The following is a 25,970-nucleotide window of genomic DNA, read 5'->3' as shown; positions in this document are numbered from 1 at the left end:
AAAATTGGGAATTTTGGGGGTTGGGAGAGTCAAAATTTGGGAATTTTGGCAAAAATTGGGTATTTTGAGGTTTGGGACCCAAAACTCTCCTGGATTTGGACCCAAAACTCACTCGGATTTGGACCCAAAACTCACCCGGAGTTGGACCCAAAACTCTCCTGGATTTGGACCCAAAACTCACTCGGATTTGGACCCAAAACTCACCGGGAGTTGGACCCAAAATTCATCCGGATTTGGACCCAAAACTCACCTGGATTTGGACCCAAAACTCACCTGGATTTGGACCCAAACTCACTCAGATTTGGACCCAAAACTCACCTGGATTCGGACCTAAAATTCTCCTGGATTTGGACCCAAAACTCACTCGGATTTGGACCCAAAACTCACCCGGATTCGGACCCAAAACTCACCCGGATTTGGACCCAAAACTCACCTGGATTCGGACCTAAAATTCTCCTGGATTTGGACCCAAAACTCACCGAGCATGCTCCGAGCATGACGGAGGACACGACGACTCCGTGTTCCAGAAAGTTCGATTTATTATTTTATGATCTATATTATATTAAAACTACGCTAAAAAGAAGATTTCATCAGAAGGCTGGCTAAGGATAGAAAAAGAAAGAATAAATAATAAAAACTCTCTGTCCGAGCCAGCTGGGCTGTGATTGGCCATTGATTAGAAACAACCACATGAGACCGATCGCAGATCCCAAAATTCCCAATTTTTGTTCCTCCCAGACCCCCAAAATTCTCATTTTTTCACCCCAAAAATTCCCAATTTTTTTTCCTCCCAAACCCCAAAATTCTCAATTTTTTTCCTCCCAGACCCCAAAATTCCCTATTTTTGTCCCTCCCAAACCCCAAAATTCCCAAATTTTGCCAAAATTCCCAAATTTTGCCAAAATTCCCAATTTTTGTCCCTCCCAACCCCCAAAATTCCCAATTTTTTTCCTCCCAAACCCCAAAATTCCCAATTTTTGTCCCAAACCCCAAAATTCCCAATTTTTGCCAAAATTCAGGATTTTTTGACCCGCCCAAACCCCAAAATTCCCAATTTTTGTTCCTCCCAGACCCCCAAAATTCTCATTTTTTCACCCCAAAAATTCCCAATTTTTTTTCCTCCCAAACCCCAAAATTCTCAATTTTTTTCCTCCCAGACCCCAAAATTCCCAATTTTTGCCAAAATTCCCAATTTTGTCCCTCCCAACCCTGGGGTTCCCCATCCCAAACCCCAAATCTTCTCCTCCCCAATTCCCTCCCCTGTCCCTGCTGAAATCCCAAACTCCCCATTCCCAGATCCCCCCCATTTCCAAATCACCCCCCGTTCTCAAACATCCCCCAAATCCCAGCCCCTCCCCAATCTTTTCTTCCCCAAATCCCCCCAAATTTCCCCCAAATCCCAAATCCCAGATTTTTTAACTCTGTGACTCAAAAGTGGGGAAAATTCCCATTTTATTGAGCAAAGCAAAAATGGAACGAGGGAGGTCTGGGGGGACACCTAAAGTGGAAGTCGGTGGGACACCCCAACCCCGGGGTGTCCATGAGGGTCCAGGGGTGTCCAGAAGGTCCTGGTGGCTCCACCAAGGTTCTCCTGGTGCCCATGAGGTTCTGCTGAAGGACCTTCTGGGGTGCCTGTGGGGTGCTAGAGGTGCCTGTGGGGTTCTAGCTGTGCCCATGGGGTTCCAGAGGGTCCTACAAGGTTTTTTTAGGTGTCTCCGGGGTTCTATGTGCACCCATGGAGTTCTCGAGGTGTCTACAGGTGTCTATGGGGTTCTGGAAATGTCTGTGGGGTTCTAGGGAGTCTCTACGGGTTATTAGAGGTGCCCATGGGGTTCTAGCAGTGTTTATGGGGTTCTAGGGGTGACAGTGGGGTTCTAGTTATACCTACAGAGCTCTAAAGGTGCCAGCAAGGTTCTAGAGGTGTCTGTGGGGTTCTAAGGGTCTCCATGGGGTTTCAGACATTCCTACAGGCCTCTAGAGGTGTCTACAGGGTTCTAGAGGCGTCTAATGGTTTCTGGGGGTGTCTGCAGGGTTCTCAGCCCATCCAGGCTCTTCCAGGGCTGTTCTTGAGGTCCCAAGGAGTGTCCTGCAGGGTCTCTCTTGGACCTGTCTCCTTCTCACTTCTCTTGGACCCATCTCCCTTGACATCGCAGGGTTTCTCTCCCTCGGCTTCCTCCCCCGGTTCTTTCTGTTCCTCCACCTCCACCCTGATGACAGCACTCCGGTTTCTGACCATGGTGGCCGTCACCGTGACGGGGCCAATGCTCAGCTGGACTTTCTCCTGGTGTTCATTGAGGATGACACAGGGGAACGTGGAGTTGTCGGAGGAGCCCTGGGAGCACCTGACCAGGCGGTGGTAGGCGGTCCCCAGGTCCTTCTTGTGAGCCTTGTCCAGGGACAGCTCCAGGCCCATCTCCACGGAGTATCGGTTGTAGTCGATGGGGTTGGAGAAGTAGATGGCCATGGTGAAGGAGTCGGCCTCGAAGGCCAGGACCCCGTTACAGCCCCAGAATATGGAGCTGTTGGTGAACTTGCAGCTGCTGGAGGAGCCCGGGGACACCGAGGGCTTTGGGTCACTGAGGATGCGGCCGCTGGACAAGTGGATCCTGGAGAGAGGAATTGAGGGGTGGGAGCATGGGGAGGTGGTCCCACCACCACTGGGAGGAGCTGGGACCTTAGAGATGGATCCCAAACCCTGGAGATGATCCCGGCCTGGGATGGAGATCCCAGCCCAGGATGGAGATCCCACCTGGAGCTGCCTCCCAGCACCCCAAGAGCCCCCACAAGGTCCCCCCCAGCCTCACCTGGGCTCCTTCAGGGTGATGTTCCGGGTCTTGTTGACGACCTCGATTTCCACAAAGCGGCTGACGTTCACCCCCATCCTGGCTCGGGATCTCCTCAGCTCCCAAATCTCCTCGGCTCCCAAATCTCCTCAGCTCTGGGATCTCCTCAGCCCAGGCTCTCCCTGCTTCCAGAACCTTCTCCCCCACTCCGGGCTCTTTCCCCTCTCCCCAGGGACCTCCTCAGGGTCAGTGGAGCCAATTCCCACCACCGAGGAGAACTTTTGGTTTCACCTTCCCAAGCTCCGCCCACTTCCTTCCTCCTTTTGTCTCCAAACCTCGTGAGAACGGACCCGAAATTGAGCCGGGTTTGGAGAATCCCTGAAGTCACCGACCCCGGGATGTCCCGGCTTGAACTGGTTGTACTGGTTGTACTGGTTGAACTGGTTGAACTGGTTGGTTTCTCCAATGCAACTGGTGTTAACCGGTTTACCCATCCAATGGAACTGGTTGAACTGGTTGAACTGGTTGAACTGGTTGAACTGGTTGAACTGGTTGAACTGGTTGATTTCTCCAATGCAACTGGCGTTAACTGGTTTACCCATCCAATGGAACTGGTTGTACTGGTTGAACTGGTTGATTTCTCCAGTGGAACTGGTGGAACTGGTTTAACCCTCCAACAGAACTGGTGGAACTGGTGCAGCTGCTCTGCCCCTCACCCCAGATCCCAGACCAGCCCCCCAAAACCCCCGACCCCAGATCGCTCCCCCATCCCAAATATCCCAGACCAGCCCCAGCTCCCAGATTCCCAATTTTTGTCCCTCCCAGACCCCAAAATTCCCAATTTTTTTCCTCCCAAACCCCAAAATTCCCAAATTCTGCCAAAATTCCCAATTTTTGTTCCTCCCAAACCCCAAAATTCCCAATTTTTTTCCTCCCAAACCCCAAAATTCCCAATTTTTGCCAAAATTCAGGATTTTTTGACCCGCCCAAACCCCAAAATTCCCAATTTTTGTTCCTCCCAGACCCCCAAAATTCTCATTTTTTCACCCCAAAAATTCCCAATTTTTTTCCTCCCAAACCCCAAAATTCTCAATTTTTTTCCTCCCAGACCCCAAAATTCCCAATTTTTGCCAAAATTCCCAATTTTGTCCCTCCCAACCCCGGGGTTCCCCATCCCAAACCCCAAATCTTCTCCTCCCCAATTCCCTCCCCTGTCCCTGCTGAAATCCCAAACTCCCCATTCCCAGATCCCCCCCATTTCCAAATCACCCCCCGTTCTCAAACATCCCCCAAATCCCAGCCCCTCCCCAATCTTTTCTTCCCCCAAATCCCCCCCAAATTTCCCCCAAATCCCAAATCCCAGATTTTTTAACTCTGTGACTCAAAAGTGGGGAAAATTCCCATTTTATTGAGCAAAGCAAAACTGGGGTGAGAGAGGTCGGGCTGTGGCACCCCAAACTGGGGGTGGTTGGGACACCCCAACCCCGGGGGTGTCCATGAGGGTCCAGGGGTGTCCAGAAGGTCCTGGTGGCTCCACCAAGGTTCTCCTGGTGCCCATGAGGTTCTGCTGAAGGTTCCTCGGGTCTGTGGGGGTTCTAGAGGTGCCTGTGGGGTTCTACAAGTCTCCACCAGGATCCAGGTATATCTATGGGGTTCTGGAGGTGTCTATGGGGTTCTAGAGGTGCCTGTGGGGTTCTACAACTTCTTATGGGGTTCTGGCTGTATCTATAGGGTTCTGGAGGGGCCTATGGGGTTCTAGAGGTGTCTGTGGGGTTCTGGAGGTGTCTATGGGGTTCCAGAGATGACTATGGGGGTTCTAGAGGTGCCTATGGGGTTCTAGAGGTGCCTATGGGGTTCTAGAGATGACTATGGGGGTTCTGGAGGTGTCTACGGGGTTCTGGTGATGCCTGCAGGATTCTCACGCGTTTCCTGGGCCGTCCACGATGTCCACAGGAAGGTCTCACATGTTCTTCCTTCTCCCGGACCTGTTTCTCTTGACGTGCCAGGGTTTCTTTCTCTTGGCCTCGTGCCCCGGTCCCTTCTCTTCCTCCAGCACCACCTTGAGGGTGGAGCTCGTGTCGTTGGACATGACGACCTTGATGGGGCCGTGGCTCACCTGGGCGGTCCCGTGGCTCTTGCCCACGAAGACACGAGTGAACTTGATGCCCTGGCAGTAGTTGGAGTAGGTTCCATGGGCCATGCGGCGGTAGGTGGGCCACAGTTTGCCCAGGTGCGCCTTACCTGGGGACAGCTCCAAGCCCACCTTCATGGAGGACTGGTTGCGGTCGACGGGGTTGTAGAAGTAGATGGCCAAGGTGAAGGACTCGGCTTCATAGACCAGGATCCCCGACACGCCTGTGGTCCCCGCGAGGCCCCAGAGCACCGGGTCACCTGAGAAGTGGCAGGTGTCCCTGGAGTGAGGGAACAACTCTGGCAGGGGCGGCTTGGAGCAGTGGCCGAGGCCGAAGTAGGTCCTGGGGGGAGAAATGCGGTGGGGTCAGTGGGAGATGCTGGTGGGACCAGAACGGGGATGGAACAACCCCTGGGAGCTGATCCCTCCATGGGATGGAGATCCCACCCGGAGCTTCCCCCCAAAACCCCCCAAACCTCACCTGGGGTTCTTCAGGGTGATGTTCTGGGTCATGTTGGTCATCTTGAGCTCCAAAGTGTGGCTGCTGCCCGACCCCATCCTCAACTCCAAGATCTCCTCAGCTCCGGGCTTCCAGAATGTTCTCCTCAGCGCCCAAATCTCCCTGCTTCCAGAACCTTCTCCTCAGCTCCCTGCTTCCAGAACCTTCTCCTCAGCTCAGGCTCTCCGTGTTTCCAGAACCTTCTCCCCCACTCCGGGCTCTCCTCCCGCTGTTCCCGGCGCTGCCGGGTTCGCTCCCTCCCGGCGCGGATCCTCCGTTCCCGTTCCCCGCACGCTCCGCGACGCCCCAGGAAATCTCCGCGTTCGGTTCCGCCCCAAATCCCGCCCCAAATCCCGCCCCGAACCCTCCCAAAATCTCCCAAACCTTCTCCGAACCCGCCCAAACCGCCCGAAGCCGCCCCAAACCGGCCCTGAACTCTCCCAAAATCTCCCAAAGCCGCCCCGGGGCACCCCCAGGTACCTGTCCCAGGTGTGTCCCTCCCGAGCCGGGGCCACCCCGGCACCGGGGACGGCACAAAACCCCGGCAAGTTTTGGGTCTGTTCCCAGGGAATTCTGTAACGGGGCCAAAATCTGGCGGGGAGGGAGAAGGGGTCGGGTTTGGGGCGGGTTTGGGAGATTTTGGGAGAGTTCGGGGCGGGTTTGGAGCGGGTTTGGGGCGGGTTTGGGGCGGCTTCGGGCGGTTTGGGCGGGTTCGGAGAAAGTTTGGGAGATTTTGGGAGGGTTCGGGGCGGGATTTGGGGCGGAACCGAACGCGGAGATTTCCTGGGGCGTCGCGGTGCGTGCGGGGAACGGGGACGGAGGGTCCGCGCCGGGAGGGAGCGAACCCGGCAGCGCCGGGAACAGCGGGAGGAGAGCCCGGAGTGCGGGAGAAGGTTCTGGAAGCAGGGAGAGCTTGAGCTGAGGAGAAGGTTCTGGAAGCAGGGAGAGCCTGAGCTGAGGAGAAGGTTCTGGAAGAAGGGAGAGCCTGAGCTGAGGAGAAGGTTCTGGAAGCAGGGAGAGCTTGAGCTGAGGAGAAGGTTCTGGAAGCAGGGAGAGCCTGAGCTGAGGAGAAGGTTCTGGAAGCAGGGAGAGCCTGAGCTGAGGAGAAGGTTCTGGGCGGAGAGCTTGAGTGAGGAGTTTTGAGGAGAAGTTGGAAGAGCCCGATGCTGAGGAGATCCCAGAGCTGAGGAGATCTTGGAGCTGAGGAGATCTTAGAGCTGAGGAGATCCCAGAGCTGAGGAGATCTTGGAGCCAGGATGGGGTCAGGCAGCAGCCAGTCCTTGAAGATCAAGATGACCAACAAGACCAAGAACTTCACCCTGATGAACCCCAGGTGAGGTTTGGGGGGCTTTGGGGGGAAGCTCCGGGTGGGATCTCCATCCCATGGAGGGATCAATTCCCAGGGGTTGTTCCATCCCCGTTCTGGTCCCACCAGCATCTCCCACTGACCCCACCGCGTTTCTCCCCCCAGGACCTACTTCGGCCTCGGCCACTGCTCCAAGCCGCCCCTGCCAGAGCTGTCCCCTGGCTCCAGGGACACCTGCCGCTTCTCAGGTGACCCGCTGTTCCAGGGCCTCGCGGGCACCACAGGCGTGTCAGGGATCCTGGTCTACGAAGCCGAGTCCTTCACCTTGGCCATCTACTTCCACAACCCCGTCGACCACAACCAGTCCTCCATGGAGATGGGCTTGGAGCTGTCCCCAGGTAAGGCCCATCTGAGCAATATGGCGACCATCTACCTCCGCATGGCCCATGGAACCTACTCCAACGCCTGCCAGGACATCAAATTCGCCCGCATCACCGTGGGCGGGAGCCACGGCAGCACCCAGCTGAGCCACGGCCCCATCAGGGTGTTGGCCGCCATGTCCTTTGACACGAGGTCCACCCTCAAGGTGGTGCTGGAGGAGGAGGAGGAATCGGGGGAGGAAGCCGAGGCAGAGAACCCCCAGGATGTCGAGGGAGACGGGTCCGGGAGAAGCGAGAGCATGCAGGAGCTTCTTTGGGACATGATGGACAGCCCTGGAAGCTCCTGGAGAGCCTGAGAACCCCGCAGGCATCACCAGAACCCCGTAGGCACCTCTAGAACCCCACAGGCGCCTCTAATAACCCATAGAGACCCCCTAGAACCCCATAGACACTTCCAGAACCCCATAGACACCTGTAGACACCTCCAGAACCCCATGGGTGCATATAGAAGCCCGGAGACACCTAAAAAAACCTTGTAGGACCCTCTGGAACCCCGTAGGAACATCTAGGATCCCCTTAGGCACCTCTAGAAACCTGTAGGCACCTCTAGAACCCCACGGGCACCTCTAGAACCCCATAGACACTTCTAGAAACTTGCAGGCAGCTCTAGAGCCCCAGAGATGCATTTAAAAGCCTGGAGACACCTATAGAACCTTGTGGGACCCTCTAGAGCCCCATAAGCTCCTCTAGAACCCCATAGGCACCTCTAGAGCCCCATAAGCACCTCTAGAACCTCAGATGCACCTCTAGAGCCTCGTGGGCACCACTAGAACCCCGTAGGCACCCCTAGAACCCCATAAGCACCCCTAGAACCTCAGAAGCACCTCTAGAACCCCATAGGCACCTTTAGAACCTCAGAAGCACCTCTAGAACCCCCATAGGCTCCAGAACTTCATGGGCACATCTAGAACCCTGGGCCCGGGAAAGGGTCTGGGGTCTGGGAGGAACACGGTGATACCAGTCCCACCAGTTAAACCAGTTAAACCAGCTCTGGGAGGGAAATAAACCAGTTGCACCAGTTACGCTGGAGAATCAACCCAGTCAAACCAGTTAGACCAATTAAACTGGTGCTGGTAGAGAAATAAACCAGATACAGGAGTTACACTGGGGAATTAAACCAGTTAAACCAGTAACACCAGTTAAAAAGGTTCTGGTAGAGAAATAAACCAGTTACACCAGTTACACTGGAGAATTAAACCAGTTACAACGGTTAAACTGGAGAATTAAACCATTTAAACCAGTTAGACCAATTAAACTGGTGCTGGGAGAGAAATAAACCAGCTACAGCAGTTACACTGGAGAATTAAACCAGTTAAACCAGTAACACCAGTTAAAAAGGTTCTGGTAGAGAAATAAACCAGTTACACCAGTTACACTGGAGAATTAAACCAGTTACAACGGTTAAACTGGAGAATTAAACCATTTAAACCAGTTAGACCAATTAAACTGGTGCTGGGAGAGAAATAAACCAGCTACAGCAGTTACACTGGAGAATTAAACCAGTTAAACCAGTGACACCAGTTAAAAAGGTTCTGGTAGAGAAATAAACCAGTTACACCAGTTACACTGGAGAATTAAACCAGTTACACCAGTTAAACCGGTTCTGGTAGAGACATAAACTAGTTGCATTTGTTACACTGGAGAATTAAACCAGTTAAGCCAGTAACTCTAGTTACATGGGTTGTGGCAGAGGAATAAACCAGTTACACCAGTTATGCTGGCGAATTAAACCAGTTAAACCAGTTCTAGTAGGGAAATAAACCGGTTGCATTTGTTACACTGGGGAATCAATCCAGTTAAACCAGTTACACCAATTAAATCAGTTCTAGTAGAGAAATAAACTGGTTGCACCAATTACACTGGAGAGTTAAACCAGTCAAACCGGTAACACCAGTTAAACCAGTTCTGGTCAAGAAATAAACCAGTTGCATTTGTTACCCTGGAGAATTAAACCAGTTAAACCAGTTACTCCGGTTACATGGGTTGTGGTAGAGAAATAAACCAGCAACACCAGTTAAACCAGTTAAAGCAGATTTGTGGCAGAGAAATAAACCAGTTGTACCAGTTAGCCTGGAGAATTAAACCAGTTACAACTGTTACCCTGGAGAATTAAACCAGTTAAACCAGTTACTCCGGTTACATGGGTTGTGGCAGAGAAATAAACCAGCCACACCAGTTAAACCAGTTACTCCGGTTACACGGGTTGTGGCAGAGAAATAAACCAGTCACACCAGTTAAACCAGTTTTGGGGCTGTTCCTACGGAATTCTGTAACGGGGCCAAAATTCGGGGGGAAGGAAAAGGGGCCGGGATTGGGGCGGGGTTGGGGCCAGATTTGGGGCGGATTGGGGCCGGTTTGGGGCGGGATTGGGGCCGGTTTGGGGCGGGGTTGGGGCCAGATTTGGGGCGGATTGGGGCCAGATTTGGGGCGGGTTTGGGGCAGCTTTGGGGCGGGATTGGGGCCGGTTTGGGGCGGGGTTGGGACCAGATTTGGGGCCAGATTTGGGGCCAGACTTGGGGCGGGTTTGGGGCGGGGTTTGGAGGGGGTTGGAAGATTTTGGGAGCGTTTGGGATTTGGGGCCGATTTGGGGCGGGTTAGGAGCGGGTTTGGGGCGGGGTTAGGGCGGGGTTTGAGCGGGGTTGGGAGATTTTGGGAGGGTTTGGGAGGGTTCGGGGCGGGATTTGGGGCGGGATTTGGGGCGGGTTAGGAGCAGAATCGAAAGTGGAGATTTCCTGGGGAATCGCGGAGCGTGCGGGGAACGGGAACGGAGGATCCGCACCGGGAGGGAGCGAACCCGGCAGCGCCGGGAACAGCGGGAGGAGAGCCCGGAGTGCGGGAGAAGGTTCTGGAAACACGGAGAGCCTGAGCTGAGGAGATTTGGGAGCTGAGGAGATCCCAGAGCTGAGGAGATTTGGGAGCTGAGAGGATCCCGTGCCAGGATGGCCAAACGGCACAGCCGGAATATTCTGGAATTCCAGATCTCCAACAATACCCAGAACACCTCCCTGATGAACCCCAGGTGAGGATGGGGGGGACATCAGAGGCACCCTCAGGGTGCGGAGGGGGACAGCTCCAGGTGGGATCTTCATCCTGGCCTGGGATCATCTCCATGGGGTTGGGATCATCTCATGGCTTGGGATCATCTCCAGGGCTTGGGATCATCTCCATGGGGTTGGGATCATCTCCAGGGGTTGGGATCATCTCCATGGCTTGGGATCATCTCCAGGGGTTGGGATCATCTCCATGGCTTGAGATCATCTCCAGGGGTTGGGATCATCTCCAGGGCTTGGGATCATCTCCATGGGGTTGGGATCACCATGGGGTTGGGATCATCTCCAGGGCTCAGGATCATCTCCAGGGCTTGGGATCATCTCCAGGGGTTGGGATCATCTCCAGGGGTTGGGATCATCTCCATGGGGTTGGGATCATCTCCAGGGCTTGGGATCATCTCCAGGGGTTGGGATCATCTCCATGGGGTTGGGATCACCATGGGGTTAGGATCATCTCCAGGGCTTGGGATCATCTCCAGGGGTTGGGATCATCTCCAGGGGTTGAGGACACCTCCAGGTGGGATCTTCATCCCAGGCTTGGGATCATCTCCAGGGGTTTTGGGATCATCTCCAGATTTTGGGATCATCTGCAGGGCTTGCTCCATCTCCCAGTGCCCCCAGCACCTCCCAGTGACCCCACCCCTCCTTTTCCACCCCACCAGGTTCAAGGAGGACCAGACCCGCCCCCACCTCACCCCGGAGTTGCCCCCTGGCTCCTCGGACTCCTGCAGGTTCTTATGCAAGCCCGGCTACCGGGGCCGCGACTGGCTCGTGGTCTACGAGGCCGAGTCCTTCACCTTGGCCGTCTTCATCTCCGTGCCCCGGGAGCCGGACTGCTGCACCACCGTGCTGCACCTGGAGCTGTCCCTGGACAAGGCTCACCTGGGCGATCTGGATCGCACCTTGCACCGTGTGAGCAGGATGCTGGATGCTCCCGACGCCGAGGGAACCGTCGCGTCCCGCGGCGTCTTCCCCTGCCACAGCGAGGGGATGGTCGCGCTGCTCACCGGCCCCTACGAGGCGACGGCCGCCTTGTGCCGCCACCCGAAATCCGTCCTCGAGGTGAAGCTGGAGGAACGCGGGAGCTCCTCGGGTGATTTGGCAGACCGAGGAGCTTCCTCCTCTGCATAGGGTCCTCTAGAACAGCATCGGCACCTCTAGAACGCTGTGAGAAACCTCAGAACCCCAGTGGCGCTGGCAGAAACCCATAGGCACATCTAGAACACCATAAACAACTCTAGAACCCCACAGACACTGCCAGAAACCTGTAGGCGCCTCTAGAAACCCATAGGCACATCTAGAACCCCATAAGCAACTCTAGAAACCTGTAGGCATGTCTAGAACCCCATAAGCACCTCTAGAACCCCATAGACATGGCCAGAATCCCACAGGGTCTCCCCGTGGGGTGAGATCAAGCCCCTACTGGGATTCCTGGATCTTTTTGGGGCAGAATCCGGCCCTTTCCAGGGTCAGGGTCCCCTCTGGGGAGATAATGGAACCCTAATGGGGATCCGGGTTCCTCTGTGGGGTGGGATCCAGCCTCTGTGGGGGTCTGGGGTCCCAGCAGGGTGGGATCGGGTGCCTGAACGGGTTCTGGATCCTCTCTGGGGCAGGATCTGGTGCTTGGGGGGGGTCTGGGATCAAGTGCCTGAGGGATCCTTCCTGGAGGGATGGTGGGATCACAAGGGGGTCTTGGGGAGGGGGACACCGCTGAGGCCTTAAATGGGGGGTGCAGATGCGTTGTCATTAAAGGGACATTTCTGCTTCTTAATGAGCTGCTGAGTGTCTGTGAGGGGGGCAAAAGGGAGGGAAAAGTGTGGGAAATGTGGGGGGAAAATGATGGGAGACATGAGGGGGGAATGGGTAAGAAATGTGAGGGGGAAAAGGGGAGGGATTGGGAAAAGAGGAGAAAATGGAAAAAATGTGAGGGGGAAAGTGTAGGAAGTCTGAGGGCAAAAAGGGTGGGAAAAGAGAGGAAAAAAGGCAGGAAGTGTGAGAGGAAAAAGGGCAGGAAATGTGAGGGGGCAAAAGGGCTGGAAATGTGAGGGGTAAAGGGCGGGAAATGTGAGGGGGAAAATGGCGGGAAACGTGAGGGGAGAAAAAGGCGGGAAAACGTGAGGGGAGAAAAAGGGCGGGAAACGTGAGGGAAAAAGGGAGGAAAAAATGAGGAAAAAAGCCAGGAAATGTGAGGGGAAAAGACAGGAAGTGTGAGAGGAAAAAGGGCAGAAAATGTGAGGGGAAAAGTGAGAAATGTGAGGGGGGAAAAGGGAGGGAAGCGTGTGAGAGTCTGTCCGAAATCCTGCATGTCTGCCTCCCGATCGTCTCGGCAAAGAAAAGCCGGTGCGGAAAAAAAGGGTGGGGAAGTTACGTGTCTCTCAGCTACCTGTCCCCGTAGGCAGTCACCTGTCACACGCTGAACTTGATGGGACATTCTGCCCTGATTTAGAGCAATGGATCTGGACTTCCCCGCCTCCCGACCAGTAACAGAACATTACAACCCAACAGACAAGACATAATGACAAATCGCGGCAGAGCACGGGTGGGGACTTGGGGGTTTGCCCAATCGGCCCCGGATGGAAGGTTCTGGAGCTGGGGGGGGATGGGCAGAGGGTGACGGACAAGGGGGGTTGGCGTAGCAGCGTAGGAGGGGTTAAAAGATTGATGTAAAAATCGCAACAAAAAGGCGGGAGTAACTAAGCAACTGCAAGACCGACAGGGGTGGCTGAGGAAAAACGGGGGGCCCCGGGACAGGGGCCATCTTGGGTGTGTAGAATTTAATATAAAATAAGCTAAAAACGTATAAAACATTTGACACTGAACTAAGGGAACCCGTGGCCAAACAGCACACGCACCACAACATGAAACCCCCAACAAAAGATGGTTTAACTATGTTGTATTAAAGACGTTTACATCAATACTTATACATTACAGTAATACATTATAACAGTATACACAATACAACAATACTTCTATATTACAGCAGTACATTACAACAACAGAGTCCATCCCCTCCAGGGGCTTTTCCCGATGCATGTCCAGCCAGAAGCATCTGCAGCTAATCCAGCAGCGATCCAATGAAGGATATTGCTGCCAGACTGCCACAGAGCCCTGGCATGTCCGAAGCTTCTCCAACCCTCTCCTGGGGTCTACCCTCCTGGGGTCAGTCTTCTTCTGGGATTATTCATCCCCTCCAGGGGAACTCACCATCTTCTCCTGGGACTCGCCTGGTCCTCGCAGCAGCCATCTCTGGGACTCTCCTGGTCCTCACCCTCTCCTGGGGTCCTGGGATTCTTCATCTCCTCCTGCAGTCTTTTCCTGAGCAGCCTTCTCCTGCTTCTTGCAGTCTTCCTCTGCAGTCATCTTCTGGGCAGCCTTCTGCTAGCTCTTCTTGCAGTCTTCATCTGGCTCTGACACTCTTCCTTCTGCTTCTTGCAGGCTTCTGACTCTTACTCTGACTCCTTGGCTGACTCCACCCTTTTATGGTCCTTGTACTTAATCACTTACAGGTGTATATGCCACTTGTTCTTAATTGGCCCCAGCTGCAACTCATTGGGGAATACTGTGCCCCCTTACCATTCTACCTACATAACTAGGGTCCCAGATTTGCCGTACGGTCGAGATCTCCCCGGACGTGGTAACCCCTGCTAGACAGCGTTGGCTGGAGCGAGAAAGCAACACCACGGTTTCGGTAGCTGTAACTCATACCCCTTTCCTTTCCTCCCCTCTTTTCCCTTGTCTTTTCCTTTTCCCTCCGGCTTCCCTTCACCAAACGCTCTTCCGCCGTGAATTTTCTCAATAAAAAACCCGCGTCCGGTTTCGTTGCTGTAAATCCTCTGTGCCTTTATTGGTTTGTTTTTGCACCTAAAAAAAAAACTCGACCCCGCCGTCCGTACCGCTGGGTCGGATCGGGACATCCTACAAGGCTTCTAGGGGTTCCTACAGGGTTTTAGAGGTTCCTAGAAGGTTCTAGAAGTTCCTGCAAGGCTTCTAGAGGCGCCTCAGGGTTTTAGAGGTTCCTACAAGGCTTCTAGAGGTGCCTGTGGGGCTCAAGAGGTGTCTATGGGGTTCTGACAGGGTTCCAGGGGTGCCTTTGGGGTTCTCGAGGTGCCTACAGGATTCTGGCAGCACCTATGGGGTTCTAGAGGTTCCCATGAGGTTTGTAGAGCTTCCTACGAGGTTCTAGAGGTGCCTGTGGGGTTCTCAAGGTGCCTACAGGGTTCTAGAGGTGCCTGTGGGATCCTGGCAGCACCTATGGGGTTCTAGAGCTTCCTACAAGGTTCTGGAGGTGTCTATGGGGTTCTGGCAGGGCCTACAGCGTTCTAGAGGTGCCAGTGGTCTTCTAGAGGACCCCCCCCCCGGTGGTCGTTTCCGGTGCTAGCGACGCATCGCCCGTCCCTCCAGCAGCACCTTGAGGTCGGGTATCGGGTAGCGGGACACGTTGGCCGACACCTTGCAGGGGCCGGCGAGGAGCCTGACGGACACCTTGCCGCTGCCGGCGAACCCGGCGCGGCTCACGGCGGTTTTGTCGGGCTCGGGAGGATCCTGCAGCGCGGCTACGCGCTCGAAGGTCTCCCGAAAATCGCCCAGGTGAGCCTTGTCCAGGGACACCTCCAGCTGCAGGGTTTTCGGGGGGATTCCGGCCTCTTGGGGAGGAAGAAGACGACGGCCAATGTGAAGGACTCGGCCTCGTAGATCACGAGCCAGCCGCGGCCCAGGGCATTGGAGCGGCTTAAGAGGATGCCGGAGTCGGAGCAGCCAGGGGGCAGCACGCATCTGAGGCTGGAGAATCCGGCAGAGTTCCAGGTGTCGTTCTTCCTGGGGCTGGAAAAGGAGGGGTGGGATCAGCGTGAGGTGGGGTGGGGTCACCGGGAGGTGCTGGGAGCGCTGGGAGATGGAACAAGTCCTGGAGATGATCCCAATCCCTGGAGATGATCCCAAGCCCTGCAGATGATCCCAAGTCCTGGAGATGATCCCAATCTCTGGAGATGATCCCAAGTCCTGGAGATGATCTCAACCCCTGCAGATGATCCCAAGTCCTGGAGATGATCCCAACCCCTGGAGATGATCCCAACCCCTGGAGATGATCCCAAGTCCTGGAGATGATCCCAAAACCTGGAGATGACCACAAACCCTGGACATGATCCCAAAACCTGGAGATGATCCCAAGTCCTGGAGATGATCCCAAACCCTGGAGATGACCACAAGCCCTGGACATGATCCCAAAACCTGGAGATGATCCCAGCCCCTGGAGATGATCCCAGCCCCTGGAGATGATCCCAAGCCCTGGAGATGTTTCCAAACCCTGGAGATGATCCCAAGCCCTGGAGATTATCCCGATCCCTGGAGATTATCCCGATCCCTGGAGATGATCCCAAGCCATGGAGATGATCCCAGGCCAGGGTGAAGATCCCAGCCAGAGCTGCCCCCACCTTGCAACCCGAGGGTCCTTCTGATGTTCCCCCATCCTCACCCGTGGTACTTCAGGGTGGTGTCCCAGGCCATGTTGGAGATCTGGAACTGCAGACAACTCTGGCCCCAAGCTGCTGACATCGTGGCACGGGATCCTCTCAGCTCCCAAATCTCCTCAGCTCCCAAATCTCCTCAGCTCCGGGATCTCCTCAGCTCCCAAATCTCCTCAGCTCAGGCTCTCCGTGTTTCCAGAACCTTCTCCCCCACTCCGGGCTCTCCTCCCGCTGTTCCCGGCGCTGCCGGGTTCGCTCCCTCCCGGTGCGGATCCTCCGTTCCCGTTCCCCGCACGCTCCGCGATTCCCCAGGAAATCTCCACTTTCGATTCTGCCCAAAACCCGCCCAAAACCTGCTCCTAACCCGCCCCCGCCCCAAATCCCGCCCCGAACCCTCCCAAAATCTCCGAAACTGTTCCAAAATCTCCCAAACCCTCCCAAAACCTCCCAACGCCCTCCAAACCCCGCCTAAACGCGGCCAAACCCGCCCCAAATCTGGCCACAAAGCCGCCCCAGTTCCTCCCAAATCCGGCCCAAGCCCGCCCCAATCCCGCCCCAAACCGGCCCCAAATCTGGCCCCAAACCGGCCCCAAATCTGGCCCCAAACCCGCCCCAAATCTGGCCCCAAAGCCGCCCCAGTTTTCCTCCCAAATCCGCCCCAAATCCGGCCCGAACCCGGACCGAGCCCGCCCCAAATCTGGCCCCAAACCGGCCCCAAACCCGCCCCAAACCAGCCCAAATCCCGCCCCAAACCGGCCCCAAACCGGCCCCAAATCCCGGCCCAAACCGGCCCCACACCCGCCCGAACCCGCCCCAAATCCCGGCCCAATCCCGCCCCAAATCTCGGCCCAATCCCGCCCCAAATCCCGCCCCAATCCCGCCCCAAATCCCGGCCCAAACCCGCCCCAAATCTGGCCCCAAACCCGCCCCAAATCCCGCCCCAACCCCGCCCCAAACCGGCCCCAACCCCGCCCCAAACCCGCCCCAAACCGGCCCCAAATCCCGGCCCAAACCGGCCCCAAACCCGCCCGAACCCGCCCCAAATCTGGCCCCAACCCCGCCCCAAATCTGGCCCCAACCCCGCCCCAAACCGGCCCAAATCTGGCCCCAAATCTGGCCCCAACCCCGCCCCAAATCTGGCCCCAACCCCGCCCCAAACCGGCCCAAATCTGGCCCCAAACCCGCCCGTACCCGCCCCAATCCCGCCCCAATCCCGCCCCAAATCCCGGCCCCTTTTCCTTCCCCCCGAATTTTGGCCCCGTTACAGAATTCCGTAGGAACAGCCCCAAAACTGGTTTAACTGGTGTGGCTGGTTTATTTCTCTGCCACAAATCTGGTTTAACTGGTTTAACTGGTGTGGCTGGTTTATTTCTCTACCACAACCCATGTAACCGGAGTAACTGGTTTAACTGGTTTAATTCTCCAGGGTAACAGTTGTAACTGGTTTAATTCTCCAGGCTAACTGGTACAACTGGTTTATTTCTCTGCCACAAATCTGCTTTAACTGGTTTAACTGGTGTGGCTGGTTTATTTCTCTACCACAACCCATGTAACCGGAGTAACTGGTTTAACTGGTTTAATTCTCCAGGGTAACAAATGCAACTGGTTTATTTCTTGACCAGAACTGGTTTAACTGGTGTTACCGGTTTGACTGGTTTAACTCTCCAGTGTAATTGGTGCAACCAGTTTATTTCTCTACTAGAACTGATTTAATTGGTGCAACTGGTTTAATTGGATTAATTCCCCAGTGTAACAAATGCATCTGGTTTATTTCCCTACTAGAAGTGGTTTAACTGGTTTAATTCTCCAGCATAACTGGTGTAACTGGTTTATTCCTCTGCCACAACCCATGTAACTGGAGTTACTGGCTTAACTGGTTTAATTCTCCAGTGTAACAAATGCAACTAGTTTATGTCTCTACCAGAACCGGTTTAACTGGTGTAACTGGTTTAATTCTCCAGTGTAACTGGTGTAACTGGTTTATTTCTCTACCAGAACCTTTTTAACTGGTGTTACTGGTTTAACTGGTTCATTTCTCCAGTGTAACAAATGCAACTGGTTTATTTCTTTACCAGAACCAGTTTAACCGGTTAAATTATCCAGCATAACTGGTGCAGCTGGTTTCTTTCTCTACCAGAACCGGTTTAACTGGAGCTACTGGTTTAACTGGTTTAATTCTCCAGTGTAACAGGTGTAACCAGTTTATTTCTCTCCCAGAACCGGTTTAACTGGAGTTACTGGTTTAACTGGTTTAATTCTCCAGTGTAACTGGTGTAACCGGTTTATTTCTCTCCCAGAACCTCGTTTGAGGTTTAACTGGTTTAATTCTCCAGTGTAACTGGTGTAACCGGTTTATTTCTCTCCCAGAACCGGTTTAACTGGTGTTACTGGTGTAACTGGTTTAATTCCCCAGTGCAATCGAGCCGGGGCCATCCCGGGACCGGGGTCGCACAAAACCCCGGGATGTTTTGGGTGTGTTCCCACGGAATTCTGTAATGGGGCCAAAATTCCCAGGGAAGAGAGGAAGGGGCCGGGATTGGGAAGTGCCACAATAGCGAGGGAAGGAAGTGGCCGGGATTGGGAAGTCCCCGGCAAAAGTGAAGAGAAAAACTCTCGAAAAATCGGCGACTGGTTTTGGTCAATTTGATCTCAAAGGGGTCTTTTTTGGGGAGAAACGGCCCCGGCTGTGCTGGGAACAGCGGGAGGAGAGCCTGGAGTGGGGGGAGAAGGTTCTGGAAGCAGGGAGAGCCTGAGCTGAGGAGATTTGGGAGCTGAGGAGATGTGGGAGCTGAGGAGATGTGGGAGCTGAGGAGATCTGGGAGCTGAGGAGATCCTGGAGCTGAGGAGATCCCGGAGCTGAGGAGATCCGGGAGCTGAGGAATCCCGGAGCTGAGGAGATCCCGGTAGCTGAGGAGATCCGGGAGCTGAGGAGATCCCGGAGCTGAGGAGATCCCGGAGCTGAGAGGATCCAGAGCCACGATGGGGTCGGGCAGCAGCCGCTCTGTGGAGATGCAGATCTCCAACAACACCCAGAACATCACCCTGAAGAACCCCAGGTGAGGTTTGGGGGGCTCTGGGGGGAAGCTCCGGGTGGGATCTCCATCCCATGGAGGGATCAGTTCCCAGGGGTTGTTCCATCCCCGTTCTGGTCCCACCAGCATCTCCCACTGACCCCACCGCGTTTCTCCCCCCAGGACCTACTTCGGCCTCGGCCGCTCCTCCAAGCCGCTCCTGCCAGAGGTGTTCCCTCGCTCCAGTGACACCTGCCGCTTCTGGGGTGACAAACTAACCGGGGGCCTGGCAGGGGTCCTGGTCTATGAAGCCGAGTCCTTCACCTTGGCCATCCACTTCTCCAACCCCGTCCGCTACAACACCTTCTCCAGGGAGCTGGGCTTGGAGCTGTCCCCAGGTAAGGCGCACCTGGGCGATCTGGGGACCATCTACCTCCGCATGGCCCATGGGACCTACTCCAGCTCTGAGCAGGACACCAAATTCGCCCGCATCATTGTGGGCAAGAACCACGGGACTGTCCAGGTGAGCCACGGCTCCGTCAAGGTGATGGCCGCCATGTCCAGCGACACGAGGTCCACCCTCAAGGTGGTGCTGGAGGAAGAGAGGGGATTGGGGGATGAAGCCGAGGCAGAGAAACCCTGTCCAGGGAGACAGGTCCAGCAGAAGTGAGAACCTGCGGGACACTCTTCGGGACCTCAAGGACAGCCCTGGAAGCTCCTGGACAGCCTGAGAATCCTGCAGACATCACCAGAACCCCGTAGACACCGCCAGAAACCCATAGATGTCCCTAGAACCCCATAGATTAATCTAGAACCCCGTAGATACATCCAGAACCCCATAGATGCATCTAGAACCCCATAGATTCATCTAGAATCCCATAGACACATGCAGAACCCCATAGATTCATCTAGAACCCCATAGACACCTCCAGAACCCCATATATGTCTCTAGAATCCCATAGATTCATCTAGAACCCAAATGGACACAACTAGAACCCCATAGATTCACCTAGAATCCCATAGACACATCCAGAACCCCATAGATTCATCTAGAGCCCCATAGACACATCCAGAACCCCATAGATACACCAAACCCCATAGATATCTCTAGAATCCCATAAACACCTCCAGAACCCCATAGATGTCTCTAGAATCCCATAGACACCTCCAGAACCCCATAGATATACCTAGATCCTGGTAGAGACTTTTAGAACCCCACAGGCACCTCTAGAACCCCTCACAGACCCGAGGAACCTTCAGCAGAACCTCATGGGCACCAGGAGAACCTTGGTGGAGCCACCAGGACCTTCTGGACACCCCTGGACCCTCATGGACACCCCGGGGTTGGGGTGTCCCACCAGACTTCCACTTTAGGTGTCCCCCCAGACCTCTCTTGTTCCATTTTTGCTTTGCTCAATAAAATGGGAATTTTCCCCACTTTTGAGTCACAGAGTTAAAAAATCTGGGATTTGGGATTTGGGGGAAATTTGGGGGGAATTTGGGGGAAGAAAAGATTGGGGAGGGGCTGGGATTTGGGGGATGTTTGAGAACGGGGGGTGATTTGGAAATGGGGTGGATCTGGGAATGGGGAGTTTGGGATTTCAGCAGGGGACAGGGGAGGGAATTGGGGAGGAGAAGATGTCACGTTTCCCTCCTTTTCCCCTTCACATTTCCCTTTTCCCCTCACATTTCCCTTTTCCCCTTCACGTTTCCCCCCATTTTCCCCTTCACATTTCCCCCCCTTTTCTCCCCTCACGTTTCCCTCCCTTTCACCCTCACATTTCTCACTTTTCCCCTCGTATTTTCTGCCCTTTTTCCTCTCACACTTCCTACCTTTTCCTGGCTTTTTTCCTTGTTTTTCCTCCCTTTTCCCCCTCACATTTCCTGCCCTTTCCCCCTCACATTTCTCACTACTATTCCCCTCACATTTTCTGCCTTTTCCTCTCACAATTCCTGCCTTTTCCCCTCACATTTCCTGGATTTTTTCCTTGTTTTTCCCTCCCTTTTCCCCCTCACATTTCCCGCCCTTTTCCCCCCTCATGTTTCTCCCCATTTTCCCCCTCACATTTCCAACTTCTCCCCTCACATTTTCTGCCCGTTTTCTTCTCACAATTCCTGCCTTTTCTCCTGTCCTTTCCTGGACTTTTTCCTCGTGTTTTTGTCCCTTTTCTCCTCATGTTTCCTGCCCTTTTTCCCCCTCACATTTCCCCCCATTTTCCCCTCATGTTTCCCTTTTCTCCCCCTCACATTTCTTGCTCTTTTCCCCCTCACATTTCCCTCCCTTTCCCCCTCACATTTCTCACTTTTCCCCTCACATTTTCTGCCCTTTTTCCTCTCATACTTCCTGCCTTTTCCCCTCACATTTCTTGTATTTTTTCCTCGTGTTTTCCTCCCTTTTCCCCTCATGTTTCCCCTCAGGTTTCTCCCTCATTTTCTCCCCTCACGTTTCCTGCCCTTTTTCTGCCTGCCCTTTTTCCTCCATTTTTCCTGCCTTTTCCCCTCACATTTCTTGTACTTTTCCTCACATTTTCCTCCCTTTTCCCCTCACGTTTTCCTCCCTTTTCCTTTCCTGCCCTTCTTCTGCCCTCACATTTCCCTCCCTTTTCCCTTTTCCCCTCACATTTCTCACTACTTTCCCCCTCACATTTTCTGCCCTTTTCCCCTCACGTTTTCCTCCCTTTTCCCCTCACGTTTCCCACTCTTTCCCCCCGACATTTCCCGCCCTTTTCTCCCCTCACGTTTCCCGCCCTTTTCTCCCCTCGCGTTTCCCGCCCTTTTCCCCCCTCACATTTTCTTCCCTTTTTCCTCTCACACTTTCTGCCCTTTTTCCTCTCTTTTCCCACCCTTTTTGCCCTCAGACTTCCTACACTTTCCCCCTCACATTTTTTCCATTTTCTCCTCTTTTCCCAATCCCTCCCCTTTTCCCCCTCACATTTCTTACCCTTTCCCCCCTCATGTTCCCCACCATTTTCCCCCCACATTTCCCACACTTTTCCCTCCCTTTTGCCCCCCTCACAGACACTCAGCAGCTCATTAAGAAGCAGAAATGTCCCTTTAATGACAACGCACCTGCACCCCCATTTAAGGCCTCAGCGGTGTCCCCTCCCCAAGACCCCCTTGTGATCCCACCATCCCTCCAGGAAGGATCCCTCAGGCACTTGATCCCAGACCCCCCCCAAGCACCAGATCCTGCCCCAGAGAGGATCCAGAACCCGTTCAGGCACCCGATCCCACCCTGGTGGGACCCCAGACCCCCACAGAGGCTGGATCCCACCCCACAGAGGAACCCGGATCCCCATTAGGGTTCCATTATCTCCCCAGAGGGGACCCTGACCCTGGAAAGGGCCGGATTCTGCCCCAAAAAGGACCCAGGACTCCCAGTAGGGGCTTGATCTCACCCCACGGGGAGACCCCAGGCCTCCATAGCACCCCAATCCCACCCTGGGATGACCCCAGACCCCCAGAGAAGCTGGATCCCACCCTGGGGTGACCCCAAACCCCCAGAGAGGCCAGATCCCACCCTGGGGTGACCCCAGACCCCCATCAGGATCCCAATCCCACCACAGGAGAGGACTCCAGACCCCCAGAGAAGCTGGATCCCACCCTGGGGAGACCCCCAGACCCCCATTAGGGGCTGGATCCCACCCTGGGGTGACCCCAAACTCCCATCAGGATCCCAATCCCCCCCAAGGTCCCTCTTAGGGCCTCAAACCACCCCCACAGAAGGATCCTTAGGGAGCCTGATCCCACCCCAGGAATCACCCAGACCCCCACAAAGGCCCTGATCCCAACCTGTGGGAGACCCCAGACCCCCTTTAAGGTTCTGCCTCCCCCCGCAATTCACCCTGGAGTGCTCCCTCAGGCCCTCAACAGCACCAACCTCCCCGTCTGCCCCAAATCCACCCCGAACGCCACCAAATTGAGGCCGCTGAGCACGGCCACCAGCACCCTCCTGTCCCAGGCACACGTGGCCGGGCAGCCGTAGGGTCTCCGGGACTGGCCCCCCATGTCGTCCGAGAAGCTGTAGAGCGACCACAGCACCGTGGTCGCCCCGTAGGCCACCACCCCTAGCCCCGCATAGACCCCCAAGCCCCAGCGCAGCCCCTCGGGGTCCCTCATCCACCCGCACCACCCCCAGCCCAGCAGGCACCCCCCGACCAGCAGCACCCCCAGCACGAAGGACACGCAGAAGATGCCCAGACACCAACGCAAGGCCGCCGGCCCCGACGCCGCGTGCAGCTCGGCCGACAGCCCGAGGAGGAGGAGGGCGAGGAAGGCCTCGGCCACCTTGAGCAGCCCCGAGGGCGTGGCCAGGTAAGGGGCGGCCTCGCCGGGTCGCGCCCGGTCGCGGGCCACCTCGGCGGCGTAGGCCAGCGTGGCGACGGCCGGCGGCCGTGGCGGCGGCCGCGGGGAGGCGCGGGGCGGCCGTGCTGCCCTCGTGTCCCGGAGGTGGCCCAGCGGCCACAAGATGGTGGCGGTGGCACAAGCCATGGCGGCGGCGCAAGCCAGGGCCAGCGGGAGGTCGCGGCGCGGCGGAGGGCGGCGGAAGGCGTCGTTGAGGAGGAGGAGGGTGGTGAAGACGAAGGACAAGGCCCAGGCGGACAAGCAGCCGTCGCCCTCTCCCGGGTTCCAGTAGCCGGGGGCCGCGGCCAGAGCCAGGGCCAGGAGGGCGCTGAGGGCCTGGACGCAGCGCAGGAGGGACGGGGGGCGGCACGGAGCGGGCATCGCGGGGGCTGTGGAGAGATGGGGGTCACTGGGGCGTCAGGGGGTCCCGGGGGTGTGGGGGGATATGGGGGGATTGGGGGTGTTGGGGCTGGGGGGGTACCCGGGATATTGGGGGTTAAGGGGGTTGGGGGTAAATTTAATTTTGTTTTTTTTTTTTTGCAATTTTTTAAATGGGGTTGGGGGTAAATTTTTAAATGTTGGGGTTTTTTTTGGTATTTTTTTAATGGGGTTGGGGGTAATTTTTTTAATGGGGGTAAGTTTTTGAATTTTTTTTTGGCAAGTTTTTTAATGGGGTTGGAGGTAAATGTTTAAAATTTGTTTGTTTTGTTTTGTTTTTTGTTTTTTGGTTTTTTAATGGGCTTGGGGGTAAATTTAAATGGTTTTTGGTAATTTTTTAAAATGGGGTTGGAGGTAAATTTTTTTTTTTTTTTGGTAATTTTTTAAAATGGGATTGGGGTAAATATTTAAATTTTTTGTTTTGGTTTTTTTTTTGTATTTTTTTAATGTGGTTGGGGCTAAATTTTAAATTTTTTTGTAATTTTTTTTTTTGTAATTTTTTTTATGGGGTCAGGGGTAAATTTTTACACCCTGAGGGTGTTGAAGGGCTGGGAGGTTCTGCAGACAGCAGAGAGGGAAGGGGGAATCCCAAAAGATGTGGAGAGATGAGGGGCTCAGGGGTGTATTGGGGGCGTTATTGGGAGGGATTGGGGAGCATCACTGGGATTTGGGGTGTGCAGGACCGGGGAGGCTGGGGGGTACTGGGGTAGAATTAAGGACTGGGGGATATTGGGGGTACAGAGGGCCTGTGGGGAGGGGGCTGCAGAGGGTGGGGGGGATATTAGACCCCTGAGGAGCTTTGGGCGGGCTGGAAGGAGTGAAGGAAGCTCGGGCTTAGTGGGGGGATTCCCTGCACTGGGGGGGATCCCAGGAATGCTGGGGTTCACCCCGGGGGTCTGGGGGGTCCCGGGCATGCAGGGGGTGGGGGCGGTCAGGGCTGTGCCCATATAAGGCCTTGGAGAATCTCCTTCCTTCCCCCCCCCTCCGCCTCATCCTGGGGTCGCCCCGCCCCACCCGGGCGTTGGCTGCATCCTGTGGGCGATGGGGTGGGGTCCCAAATGTCCGGGGGAGACCCCCGAGGGGCAGGGGAGACCCCCGAGGCTCCGGGGCAAGGGGCACCCCTGGATCCTCCCCGTTGTGTCACCTCCCCTTCCCCACAAGACCTCAGGGTGGGGTTCCGGCACTCACCCGAGTGGGTTCGGGTTGTTCCGGAGGAGTTTTGGGGGTTCGGTTCGGGTCCTTCCAGACGGGACGGTCCCGGTTCGGGTCCCCTCCGGGCCGGTTCGGGTGTTTTGGGTCCGTCCGGAGCGGTTCGGCCCCTCCTGGTTCGGGGCTCCCTCAGGCGGGTCCGGCTTCCCTCAGGCGGGTTCGGCTCCCCTCAGGCGGATTCGGGTCCCCTCGGGTACGTTCGGGTCCCTCCGGACAGCTTCGGGTCCTCGTTCGGGCCCCCCGGGCAGGTTCGGATCCCTCCGGGAGTGTTCGGGTCCCCCTTCGAGTACAAGTTCGGGTCTCTCCGGAGCGGTTCGGCTCCTCCCGGCTCGGGTCCCTCAGGCGGGTTGGGGTTCCCTCGGGCGGGTTTGGGTTCCCTCGGGCGGGTTTGGGTCAATTCACGCGGGACGCTCTCGGTTCGGATGTTTCGGAACCGTTCGGGTGTTTCCGGAGCGGTTCGGCTCCTCCCGGTTCGGGTTGATTAGCGCGGGACGCTCCCGGTTCGGTTGTTTCGGGACCGTTCGGGTGTTTCCGGAGCGGTTCGGCTCCTCCCGGTTCGGGTCCCCTCGGGCGGGTTCGGGTCCCTCCGCCGGGCCGGTCCCAGCCGTGTCACTCCGGGCGGTGCCCACCGGGGCGTGGCCAGAGGGGTGTGACGTCAGGGGGTCCCGGGCAATGACGTCAGGGCATCACCACGAAGGGGGGCTCTGGGGGGTCCCTGGGGTGTCCCCAGAGGGGGGGGGGCACCCACGTGCGACCCCCGCCCTCGGGTGGGTGACACGGGGGACACAGGGCGGCGCCCCCACCCCTCCCCCACTTCCCCCTCCCTCCCGGGCCCGTTTTGGGCCGTTTCGCGCTGTTTTGGGAAGTTTGGCCGTTGCCGGGGGCAACGCGACCGCGACCGCCCCAAATATTTACTCGGTTGCCATGGCAACGGGGTGGGGAGAGGACCCCGACATCCGGTGGGGGAGGGGGGAGCTCAGGGACCCCCCAGATTCAGCCGGGGGGTGGGGAGGGGTCCCTCGCGGCTCAGCACCTGCGGGAGGAGGGGGCTAAGGGGGGGGACCCCGTGTCCGGGACCCCCCCAATGGCGGCGGGACCCCCACCCATAAATCTGGGATCCCACCCATAAATCTGGGACCCCCCACCCATAAATCTGGGACCCCCCCAATGGCGGCGGGACCCCCACCCATAAATCTGGGACCCCCACCCATAAATCTGGGACCCCACCCATGGCAGCGGGACCCCCACCCATAAATCTGGGATCCCACCCATAGATCTGGGACCCCCACCCATAAAT

The 25,970-nt window shown here is 55.9% G+C and overlaps 1 protein-coding gene across 1 annotated transcript; it reads right to left on the bottom strand.

The window, feature by feature from the left end:
- Positions 1-21,811: 21,811 nt before the first annotated feature.
- LOC115916661 (myeloid-associated differentiation marker homolog) lies at positions 21,812-25,379 on the bottom strand. Its single transcript, XM_030970375.1, has 2 exons — positions 24,653-25,379; positions 21,812-23,415 (listed from the first exon to the last, which is right to left on the bottom strand). The coding sequence occupies exon 2, from the start codon at positions 23,405-23,407 to the stop codon at positions 22,541-22,543; it is 867 nt and encodes a 288-aa protein (XP_030826235.1). The 5' UTR covers positions 23,408-23,415; positions 24,653-25,379; the 3' UTR covers positions 21,812-22,540.
- Positions 25,380-25,970: the final 591 nt, after the last annotated feature.

This window comes from Camarhynchus parvulus, unplaced genomic scaffold, assembly GCF_901933205.1.
Source record: "Camarhynchus parvulus unplaced genomic scaffold, STF_HiC, whole genome shotgun sequence".
Lineage (NCBI taxonomy): Eukaryota > Metazoa > Chordata > Aves > Passeriformes > Thraupidae > Camarhynchus > Camarhynchus parvulus.
The sequence above is the reverse complement of the archived record's forward strand: the minus strand, read 5'-3'. Positions and strand labels throughout refer to the sequence as shown.

Bases quoted from the DNA above. Each gene is read 5' to 3' on its own strand.
- LOC115916661 (XM_030970375.1), bottom strand. From the start codon at position 23,407: ATGCCCGCTCCGTGCCGCCCCCCGTCCCTCCTGCGCTGCGTCCAGGCC.